General features: G+C 32.8%; 2 protein-coding genes, 1 non-coding gene and 1 pseudogene across 3 annotated transcripts; 2 read left to right on the plus strand and 2 right to left on the minus strand.

Annotated features, from left to right (window-relative positions):
* The first annotated feature begins 1525 nt into the window (after nucleotides 1–1525).
* TRNAK-CUU (transfer RNA lysine (anticodon CUU)) lies at nucleotides 1526–1598 on the plus strand. Its single transcript has one exon. It is a non-coding gene; the product is annotated as a tRNA-Lys (tRNA).
* A 709-nt stretch (nucleotides 1599–2307) lies between these two features.
* LOC118038825 (peroxidase 55-like) lies at nucleotides 2308–3308 on the plus strand (annotated as a pseudogene).
* Nucleotides 3309–3361: 53 nt separating this feature from the next.
* LOC118038814 (protein-S-isoprenylcysteine O-methyltransferase B) lies at nucleotides 3362–5012 on the minus strand. The gene is made up of 2 exons (XM_035045255.2): nucleotides 4809–5012; nucleotides 3362–4378 (listed from the first exon to the last, which is right to left on the minus strand). Exon 2 carries the CDS (start codon nucleotides 4273–4275, stop codon nucleotides 3682–3684), a length of 594 nt encoding a protein of 197 aa, XP_034901146.1. The 5' UTR covers nucleotides 4276–4378; nucleotides 4809–5012; the 3' UTR covers nucleotides 3362–3681.
* A 2148-nt stretch (nucleotides 5013–7160) lies between these two features.
* LOC118038810 (superoxide dismutase [Fe] 3, chloroplastic) lies at nucleotides 7161–10320 on the minus strand. The gene is made up of 8 exons (XM_035045244.2): nucleotides 10117–10320; nucleotides 9921–10010; nucleotides 9558–9749; nucleotides 8788–8959; nucleotides 8003–8076; nucleotides 7888–7914; nucleotides 7775–7798; nucleotides 7161–7694 (listed from the first exon to the last, which is right to left on the minus strand). Exons 1-8 carry the CDS (start codon nucleotides 10228–10230, stop codon nucleotides 7569–7571), a joined length of 819 nt encoding a protein of 272 aa, XP_034901135.1. The 5' UTR covers nucleotides 10231–10320; the 3' UTR covers nucleotides 7161–7568.
* Nucleotides 10321–11951: the final 1631 nt, after the last annotated feature.

The raw sequence follows: 11951 nt of genomic DNA on the forward strand, positions 1-11951 counted from the left end.
CACATTATACATCACTTCTTGATGGATAAAGTTCAATTGTCACTTCTATCTGCAACCTTTTTTTTTTTTTTCTTTTTGATCCTGGTTCCTTGCACTGCTAGAGGACCAAATGCCCTCAGCGGAGAGCGATGCAGAAATAAATCTGTCACTGACAGGAGATGGCTATGATGTCTTCTCCCGAGCCAAGAGAGCTTCGGAGTTGCAATGCCCTGGCATTGTGTCTTGTGCTAATGTTATGGCCATTGCCTCTAGAGACTTGGTTAATTAACTTGGTAAAACTATCCTCATTATCCATATATTTTTGCAAAAAAATTTCCAATATATCAATTTACCAATAATTCTTGATACATTTTTCATTTAACATTTGTGTTATTCACAAGTATTGAAATCTGAAAGAAGATTATGTATTACAATGCATGTTTTTTTAGGTGGGAGCTAGGTGAAAAAAGGAAGAAGAGATGGGCTAATTTCCAAGGCTTCAAGGGTGGATGGGAACCATCCTCAAGAGAACAAGCCATCCCTCAACTAATCTCACTCTACAAATCCATAGGCGTATCTATTCTAGACATGATGGCCTTATGATCAGGTGGACACACCATAGGTTTCTCACAGTGCAAGGAATTCATGCGAAGAATTTAATTATGGCTACAACAGCACATTCGACATAGAGCAACAATGAACCAAGAACATGCACTGCCCCTTCGTGGTCCTCTCGTCCTAAGAAACATCGACTTGATCCTACTGTGGTTGCCCTTAGTGATGTAGCAACCCCATTTAACTCTTACAATGCTTATCAACAAAACCTTAAAAAAGTTCTGGGGTGGCTTGCAACTGACTCAGTTCCTTGTTGCAATCATGATAAAGTTGTATCAAATTGGAGTTAAGGCAGGGAGTGATGGCGAGGTTAGAGGACACTGTGACTAGTCCTTCAATGATCAATTGCAAGAGTCACTGCTATCTTTCTTCTGGGAAGTTAAAATAGGATATGTCAATTCACATTATGACATTCTTCAATGTTGTAAGCTGTTTAGAAGGGATTTGCTTTTGATTTTCAATGTGGTCTTAAATTTGAGTTATCTAGTGGTTAATATAATAGTTATTAAATGATTATTGATTTTAAAACTCATAAAATTAGTTAAGATATATATAACCTAGCCCAAACACTTTTTATATATATATATATATATATATATATATATATATAATTTTAATATAATCCCAATCTCCTAGACGATGTTTCGTCCCATGATAGCTGGACGGGCAGGCTATTTGGATGGTATCCGGCATCCATTTGGCAAGAAAATATATTGAAAAGACATTAATTGAAGCCCTCATCCATGTGTTACCAAAAAAAAAAAAAAAAGATGACAGCATCTCATCCCAAGATAAATTTACAGCACAAAAGTTGCCTGGCTCGGCCTTCATGTGGACAGCCCCAACCCTTTTCGTTACACAAAACAAGTTTTTGCTGGCCTAGGTTTAAACGAATTGACTTAATTAAAAAAAATGTTACGCTTAACAACAAGCCCGTCTAGCTCAGTTGGTAGAGCGCAAGGCTCTTAACCTTGTGGTCGTGGGTTCGAGCCCCACGGTGGGCGTTTTGATTTTCATTTATCCTATATATAATTTTCATTTTAAAAACTCGAAGAACAAGACACCTCTATTCAAGAGACAAAATACGGCAATTCTTGACAATGCCATTTCTTGTGTCACTAGACTTTTATGTTTTTTTTTTTTTTTTTTTTGCAATAACAATAGTCTAAACATTTGTTATTTAGTGAACGACAATTTTTTTTTGCTTAATAAAAATATTTTTGTTTCTGTGAACAAAAAAGTGCTTTCAAAATTGTTTGAATTTTTTTTGTTTTATATTATTTTTTTATGATTTTAGTATGCTGATATCAAAAATTATTTTAATATAATTTTTTTATCAAAAAACAATTAAAAAAATAACTAGAATCTCAAATTTGATTGAGATTGATATGCTCATTTTGGTTGAAGACAATACACTTCATTTCATCTCTCAAAACCCTTGTCATGTTCTCATGGAGTCCACCACCAAAAAGAGAAGGGAAAAAAAAGACCGAACTCATTTTCCACCCCTCATGACATAGAGATCAAATTGCTTGAAGCCAAAAGAAAAAAAGACCCAAAATTGGAAGTAGAATTATGATGAAAGGTAATGGGGAAAAGAGAGGCAAGTAGAGAGTTCTTACAAGGAAACTAGTCTTTGGTGTCCAACCTTCTGCTAGTATATAAACATTTTGATGTGAAGAGTATTTTGTCTTTCAAAACTTCCAAGTCACTATGGTTAAAGCCTTGTTCTTGGTTCTTCAATTTCTTTCCCAGGTTTGCCTTGGCCCCATCATACAATGCAGGGGATGGTCACATCTTTGATGTAGTTGCTTACAAGTTTTCAGAAGCTCCTGAGTCTGCTGCTGGTGCTCTATGAATCTTCTCCCAAGACTGCTTTGTTGAGGTTAGACCCCTTCAATTTTCTGCTCATAATCTATTCAGTTTCTTTTCAGCTTTCCACTTTCAATCTTTGACAAATTTCAAGATTTCTGTTAACATCATCTTTGGTTGTTTCATGGAGGGTTGTGATGCATCAGTGATCAAGCAACACTGTAAAATTAGAAAGGGATGCAGAAATAAACCTGTCTTTATCTGGAAATGTTTTTTACTTGCTATTTTTTTAGCCAACAAAGCTGTTGAATCACATTGTCCAAGAGTGGTTACTTGTGCAGATGTCTTGGCAATTGTTACAAGAGACAGTTACAATGGTAAGAGCTAAGAAAATTACCTCAGGTTTGAAGTTTGTCTACAATCCTAACCCGATATTCGTGCACGACTCAGCTAAGAGCCCCCTAGGTTTGAAGTGCAAATGGGAAGAAGAGATGGGCCAGATGGCCTTGTCTCTGAGGCTTCAAGAGTGGCGGGAAACATTCTTCACGCGAATGACATTCTCGCAAGTAATCTGACTCTTCCAATCCAAAGGGTTATCTATCCTCGAAATGGAAGCCCACTCGGTCAGTGCCTCTCGCTGCTAGGAGTTTATGTCCAGAATTTATAGCTGCAACCTGTCATTTGACATAGACCTAAACATGGACCAAAACCATGCTAAATGGCCAACTATCAAGAACTATTTTACACTCACTTTATCACAGCCATGATCAGGTTAGGTATTACATGGGTTAAGACAGGGAACGAGGGAGAGATCAGGCAAGATTGTGGATCATTTAATAATAACAGTGTTTACTCTATTGCCAAATTCCAACAAGCAGACCATGTATGGGTTTGTTCTTTAACATTGGCATTAAATCCTATAACATAAATGACAGCAAGTGAAGATTTTCAAATATGCATATAAATAAAAATATCATTGTTTAAAGCATACGCAAGATTACAGACTTACAGTCTTGGTGTAGGATCGATGAACAAAAATTATCCCATTCCAATGAATTTGGAAAATTTAAATGGATTGACAACAAGAAATCCGCGTCAGCTTTACCACCTAATGTAGTAACGGCAAATTTAAGCTCACTAGGATGATCAGTTTAGCTTCAAAGAAGTTCCATCTCTCTTCAACAAAGCATCACTGGAACTTTTCTGAAGCTATCTTCATGAAGCAAGATGAGTGCAACAAATGAGTTCAACTGTTTGTGCGGACACCATAAGATCTCACTTCACAAAAGGAATCCCAGAAGGAGTTCGCAAAGCATATTCCTCATACTTCGACCCAAAAAACTGCCTCAAGAAAAACTCTTCAAACGGTATCCGTTGAGCAAAGAAGCGCCAGACAACAATTGCAAATCCAATTGTCGATATGGGATTACATAACATTATCTGAGTGCCAACTGACCAGATTAAAAAACCAGTATATGATGGATGGCGAAAAAACCTATAGACTCCATGAGTAATCAAATTATGGTGCTCCTCATGATAAAGCTTAATCAGATGCGTGAATGCTTGTCCAGCTGTTATAATCGCTAGTTTCCGAATAATCTCTCCAATCATAACCATCACGAGACCTAAATTGCTTATCCACCAATATTCCTTCAACCCAGGAAATAAAGCAATCTCAACGACATATTCGAGCAATGAAAACATCATCGCAAACACATAAGCTTTGCTCATCAAAAGGGAACTAAGATTAACTTTTGATCTCCCATGAATAGCAGCCGCTAAAACGTATTCAGAACTGTGAAAAAAGAAAACAGCCAGAAACATTTGGGATAACTGTCTGCAAGCCGTATATCCAAAAATTTCTGTCATTTTGTTAGATCAAAGAGAGCCAATTCCAGTCCCCTGTGACACTCAAACTTGTCGTCTCCACACTAATGTGCTAAAGGCAGTGACTGTAAATATAACATCAAACCTGAAAAAGGACAGCAGCTAGACATCATTAATCCTGAAACCTCAGGCTTCCTATCACCCAAAATTTGCTTCAACAATAACATCTTTCTCTGAAAAACAATAAAGGGCTTCTAAATTTGTTTCTAAATTTATCAAGATTTGATGGTTATTATCAACATAGTACAATCAAAGTCCCAGAAACAGAAAAGATTATAAATTAAGGTATTTCATATATTATACTAAACATGTTAAAATGATGGAAAAGTCGATTCCTTTAACCATATACACAACATAGTTGATAAAGAAAAAGAAAACCCAGCATTAAAAACAGCTTGAAATCACGCATGCCAAAAGGGTTATCAAGAGAATACTGAAATATTAGTAAGAGCCTTAAATGTACAATAAGAACATCAAAGCTTGAATCTTTAAGAGTTTAAAGAGAGAGTTCTCGCCTCTTGAAATTGATATCGAGTTCTGCTGGTTGGATTGAGAGAGAGAGAGGAGATGGGCAAGAGACAGATTAATGTTTGATAACTCTTGATTAAAAACTATTTTAACAAGTTTTATGGAAAAAGAGAGAAATATTCTATTACTGAAAAAGGGAGTGTATTTAGTATTTACTTCCGTTTCGTGAATTTGTGATGCTGTTGTTTAGCACTCCTAGATTTTTTGTTCCGCTACCCTCGGGTCGAAATATTCTTTTTAAAACAGAGTGAAGATACTGGCAAATAAAGAATCTGATGTATACTGGAAAATTTTTGATACAATGATATATTAAAATTTATGTTTTTTTTTTTAGAAAATAATAAGATGATGATAAATTATATAGATTTAGGCTAATTATATTTAAATTATGAAATCTTGATAATTCTATAAAATCAAAATCAAAATAAATTAGAAAATCCAATTATAATAAACAAAATATTGAAAGTTCAAAAAAAAAATTCAATTTAAAAAAATTACCTAAAAAATTATGACTTGAGTAAATATATATCGGTGATTTATGCAATTTCATGAGTCAGACCAAATTGTTTCCAACAAACAAAAAATATGCTTAGGCTATGTCAATGCTTTTTTTAAATAAAAATTTATGACTCATATCATTGACTTCATCAGATCAAAATAAGTCAAGTTAATTTAATAATATATGGTTAAAAAAATTTAACGAAAGAATCATAAATAAAAAAAGCTTGAGATAATCAAGATAATTTTAAAATTTAGTTAAAAATCCTAAAAAAAAATAAATAAACAATGAGCTTAATTTCTAAGTACATCAAATTGAAAGATGAAACTTTTAAAAATAACATTAAAATAATTAAATATGACATATAAAATGTTTAAGGAGAATGAAATTGAAAACAATTTTAATTATATAAACTAATTCAAATAAAAAATAACAATTAAAATAACATATATCAAATTTAAAGGAATAACAAATACAAGGATTGCTGTAAAATTTTACAAAGCCAGACATGAAATTTGAGGAGGTGAGAGAATGAAAAAAAAGAAGCCAATCACGACCAAACTAGAAAGAACTACACCACACATGCCATCTAAAGACGACAACCCCTGCTATAATGATTCATAAAACATCAAAGGATGTTTTACCATAATAATTTAATTATTTAAAAAATTATATTAAAAAAAGTGTTGTCTTAAAAAATTCAAGAATGACAAATAAATCCCATGAAAAGACTTATTTACCCATTTAAAAAAGCTCATTTGATTTTTTACAAATGACAAAACTGTAATTTACTATTCTAATCCAAATTAATACAATTTATCTATTTTAAGAGTTTAGATTGTAAAATAAATATAAGGCAAAAATCCTATTTTTTCTAGTGTTATCATTTATCTATTATTCAATTTCACAATTATTTTTGTTTATTTTTTTTTTATCAATTATTATTGTCAATTGTGATGGCATATTTTTTATAAAAGTGACATGTTTTTATTATTTGGAAAATAAATAACATTTGTGGATGGATGGTGCTGTGAAACATGACAAAAATATAACATCACTTAAATTAGAATTTTTACCCAAGATCCTAAATTGCTTAGAAAAAAAAAATATTAGTGTTGTAGAATGATGAAAAATATTATGGTGCTCAGGAAATACATAATGGTATTCTAATAATTACTCACTTAAAAAAAATAGATACAAGAAAAAAAAAAATTCTAGGGAAAAATATTTTTACAAGTCATGATTTTTATTCTTTTTTATCTTCGTGTTTGTGTTTTTTTAAGGTGAGTTTATGAAGTAATTAATAAAACACTACTAATTATTTTCTTAGCACTATAACTTTTTTTTTGTTTTTGTTTTAGAGATTGATTTCAAAGCTGATGAAATTCCTAGCTGTAATTGTAATGAAGAGCCTTTGAGATTATAAATTTCGTGATGATGAAGAAGCTACCACACTTTCTGATAACTAATAAACCGCTATCACAATTTCCCGTGCTTGAGTTTTGACAAATGTTATCCATTTCATGATGCCATCCGAGGTGAAATATCATGGCATTTGCAAATGATACGGGGGCCTTCCATGGGTTCTGCTTTGAAACAGGATTAAACATCAGCTTTAGAAAGCTATTTCTCTGATGAGTGCACATACAAATCCGCTTCAAGGAAGAAAAAGAACAAGCAAAAGGGGAGAAAGAACTGAAATATTAATCACGTTGACCGGAAAAGAGGAGGAGGAAATGCTTCAAGATAAATTAGTGCTATTTGTTGGCATTTCATTTTTATCAAAGGAGTACAATTTCCAAAAACAATAATGTAATATACTAATTAGCTGCCAAGGTGCTTCTGGTGCTAACCATACTAATTAGTCAGAACAAATTCATTATAATATGTCCTCAATCTCAACATTAAGGTCATTTATATAATTACCAATGACAAAGGAGAACCAATTAGTTTACGACTACATTTCCTCATCTTCTGTAACTAATCTGATTCCTGGGAATCCCCAAAAAGCATCAGGGCATCTGTTTGTGTAACAAAACAAAAATGAAGGACTGAACTAATGTAACGTGAGAACTAATCTCTTTACTCCAACATGACTGCATTTCTACCTTCAATGTCTCAAATGAATCACTTCTGACCTGCAATCACTTAGAAGTTATGCCTCTCAATGTCTTGATCGGATCACCTCTGGCCCACAGTCACTTGGAAGCCACCAGAGACTGCTGAATCATAGTTCCTGGGTCAAATGTTAAGCAATAGGAATTTTTGGTTCGCCTAGATTCACGAATGCCTCTGCACGGGCCATGCGTGCCATCGCCATGTTCCACGATACAAGGTGGTCCATAAATGCGTTGACATAATTCTCTTTGTCATTCTGTTCAAAGGATGCCCCGTGATCAATACAAGAAAAAAACTCATGATAGAGGAAAGAGGATGCCAAGTGATGGTGCATACCTTATAGTCAAGATAGTAAGCATGCTGCAAGACATGCAAACAAAAGAGTTATAAACAGCTTAAAATGTTAGAACCATCAGTGTGTGTGTTGGAAAGAGAGATTATAAACTTACCTCCCACATATCCAAGTTGATGATAGGCTGCGAAAGGAAAAAAAAAAAAAAAAGATGACTAGTGCAATTAACGATAAGAAAATCAAATATGTTAGGTCATAGAGATTGGACATACAATGTCACCCCATACAATTGGCGTAACTGCATTCAGTGTTTTAACTACTTCCAGTCGTGGTTCTTCTCTCTTCACTGCAAACAAATTAAACAAAGAGGGGGAAAAAAGGAAATGGTTGGTAAAACAATAGATTGCCAAAAAAACAAAAAAGAAGAAGATCATAATGATAAGCAAAATGAACAAGTTTTGCTTTCTATCTGCTCCTTTCGCTGGAACAAACACAAACGTCTAAAACAATTTTTTTTGTGTTTATATGTATATATGTAAGCATGTATGTATGTGTATGCAGATGCACATGTGCGCACGCACACACAATAAGTGGTTTTCTTTGGAATGTGATATGCTAAATAATACTCAGAACTGAAAGGAGCATAATACCTGGCAACAACCAAAATGAAATTTATGCTACATTGCTCACAAACTAATAACTATTCAGTACTCTGCTGCACGCTAAAATGCAAATAATTCAATTATGTTGAAGTAAAGTAAGAAGAGAACAATTTTGGTGCATTCCTCTCACCCCCTTGTATCATCAGAATTCCTCTTCAGGTAGCCTTTCAAGGAAATAGAAGGTTTCAAGTTGAAACATGAACGCAGAACATCTCTCAAATGTTGAATTTTACACCACAAATTTTTTGATTTGATAAAAATCCAAATACCTTCTTATTACCACTATGAAACTACTCTATCTTGAAGACAGTTTCAAAATGAGTGAATTCTAAATCAACAACTCCAAAAGGTTCAATTGAAGGTTTAATAGTAAATTAACTGGAGGAAGGACATACAGACAAGCCAAACCCAGCCAGAGCCAAATAGTGAAAGAGCTGTTTCTGCAAACTTGTTTCTGAAATTTGTAAAGGAACCAAAATCCTTCTCAATCTGCTCAAGCATGCCAAGTTCTGGCATGTCTCCTCCTCCTGGTTGCATAGATTCCCAAAAAAAATCATGATTCCAGACCTGCAATTGGAGGATCAGATGTTAGCTTTTAATTACAGTCTTGCAAACCTTTTATTTTGGTAACAAGAATTGTGCTTGAAAATGAACCGAAGAAACTACATATGCATAGAATCAGCCAGAAGACAAGTTCAGGCTTCCAATCAAAATATGACTACACAAATAAGCAGCAAATTTTTATCAGAGCGCTACAGTAGAAAAAGAATCACCAAGGCATCCATTTTACGATCAAGACTCGTCATCCATAAAAAACAAAAGACAAGTCTAGCTGGATGCTGAAAATTAAATCTTTATTCTAAATGTTATGAACATTGCAAAAAATCTTAATTAAGGGAAAAAGGAGAACTTGTTTCAGTAATTTCTTGTGAAAAAGACCAACAACACATTGTACACAAGCTTTTGTATAAGAAAATCAATATTAGAATACATTCAGAATTTTCCAAGAAATTAAACTCAAAGGGTTAGAGGTAATAACCTCAAATGACAAGTTCCGCCTATACTTTGAAGACTCTTCTAACCACAAGCTAGTATAGATAAATTCAGTTTCAATGATAAATCATTCAAGATTTATGACAACACGCTACAAAACCTTGTACATTACCTGGGCGGCATGGTTGAATTCAGGCGAAGGGTTGCCATTGTTATATGTCACCTTGACAAGGTCATCCAGAGTATATCCATAAAGTATATCACTTTTCGCTAATGCTTTATTCAATCCATCCACATAGGCACCGTGATGTTCCTTCCAATGCACCTCCACTGTCCTCTTACTCATATAAGGTTCTAAAGCATCCTAAAAGTAAAAAAAAAAAAAACAACAATTCACACAATCCATTTCTTATCCAAAAAGAGTTCTTATTTATCTAATTCAATCCCCATTTCTCCAAAAAACATATAAACTAAGCAAAAACCGTTCCTTTTGAATTGAAACTCTTCAAGTTGAAGGAGAAAAAAGATCACTGACAAGTTTATAAGGAGGGGTCTTCAAGGCATAGTAAGAGACAACTCTTGAAGCTCTTTGGCACCCATTAAACTGTTTCTTTTTCTGCTTAAACTGAAAAGATAAAGATCCAAAAGGGCATTCATGAGTGAAGTAATTGAACACAGAGCAAGCAAAACATAATAGTTAGTGGAAAAGAAACAAGAACAGAGCAACAAACCAAAGTAGAGAGTTGCTTGTAAGGAGTCGTCTTGAATTGGCAAGCAAAGCTGCCTGTCACTGGAACATGACAAGATGGAGAAGAAGATAAAAGATTATAACTAAAACAACCCATCTTCGTTGTGCAATCCACTCTTCCTTGCCCTGTTGTTTTCGAACAATTTTTCACTTGGTACAGTGATGGAAGTGTTGGATTGAACTGGCTTGAGTAAAAGACTTCATGGCTTTAGGTTTGGTTCTTTTGGGCTCATTTATTGTTTTTGTGACTTTGTAGCCCAGGGCCCATTTAAGTCAAAAGATCTCAATTTTCAAAATTGCCCTATTTATTTCCCTATCTTTTTTCTTACTCCGGGGAAAGAGACGGCGTTTTACATTCGGCTCTTATTAAATTATTTTAGTTTTAAATCAATATTTTTTTAATATTTTCTATCAAAATATTAAAATTAAAAATAAAAAAAATATTATTTTGATATATTTCTAAGCGAAAATTAATTTTAAAAAATAAATTCTACTACACTCTCAAACAAAATCTAAAAAAATAAATTGAATTGGATAGCTTACAGACGAGTTCAACTATGTTATATGTCATTATTTTTTTCAAGAAACTTGATGATTATGCTAATGGGAAGAATCATAAATTTGAGATTTATGATCTATAATTATAAGACGGTGTTTGATATTGCAGTTGAAAATGCTTTTAAATTTTTATTTTATTTTTTTAGTTTAAATTAATATGTTTTTTATATTTTTATATCATCTTGATGTATTGATATCAAAAATATTTTATTTTAATATATTTTAAAATAAAAAATACTTTAAAAAACAATATTACTATACACTTCGATGTTTCATGGAATCTGTACTAATGAACTTGGTTTGTTACTGTAGGATGGAATTTTATAAATAAAAAAGATATGATTGCAAGTCCTTCAAACTTCAATATGAGAATCAGTGAATGAACAGATGTGGTTTGACAAAAAGCCACAGTACGAGCACAGATGCTTAAGATGCTGCCCAGAATGATTCATCATGTTTCTCACCAGCTTCTGTCTGCATTTTGAGTGATGATAAGCTTCACAATCACGGCCTTCATGCACGAATGCAGGCATCATGGCCCCCCAGGCTGCTTTGTCTGGCCTATCAATCATCTTGAAAACCTTAAAAGAATCATCCAAGAGCTCAGATTTAGAGCGTGTTTGGCAGTGTGGTAGCGGTTGCTTTTAAATAGTTTTTTTGTCGAAATACTAAAATACATGTCAATGATTTTTTTTCATTTTTTAAAAATTATTTTTGACATCAGCACATCAAAACAATCTAAAAAGTATAAATCACACTCAATTTAATAAAAAAAAAAAATTTAAAATTTGATAAAACACCGTTTGGAAACGCAATGCCAAACGGTATCAGATTTAATGTCACCTTTGATTAATGAGCTGCAGAGCATTTCCATGAGAAGCAAAGCCGAGGTATTAAACTTCCTACTTTGTAAATCCAAGCTTGATGATATTACAATGCGAAAGATCAGCTAGATTCTTTTTTAAATTTATTATTTAACAGAAATCAAACTTTATAATTTATTTTGTATGCTTTTTATTATATTAATTCAGCTTCATAACTTGAAAATTATGTTTAACAAGTTACTCCGAGTTAACTCGAATTTTTTATATATATTTTTTAAAATTAATATTTTTAAAATTTTATTATTTAATATTATATTAAATTGATGGAAAATTTAATTTTATAATTTATTTTAATTTAATAATTCAATTTAACGGCTTTGTGTTTGTGTCAATTTGATAAATCAATTCTTATGAGAGAAAAAAAAGTTTCCAAATT

The sequence above is a fragment of the Populus alba genome, chromosome 5, assembly GCF_005239225.2.
Source record: "Populus alba chromosome 5, ASM523922v2, whole genome shotgun sequence".
In the NCBI taxonomy this organism is placed as follows: Eukaryota; Viridiplantae; Streptophyta; class Magnoliopsida; order Malpighiales; family Salicaceae; genus Populus; species Populus alba.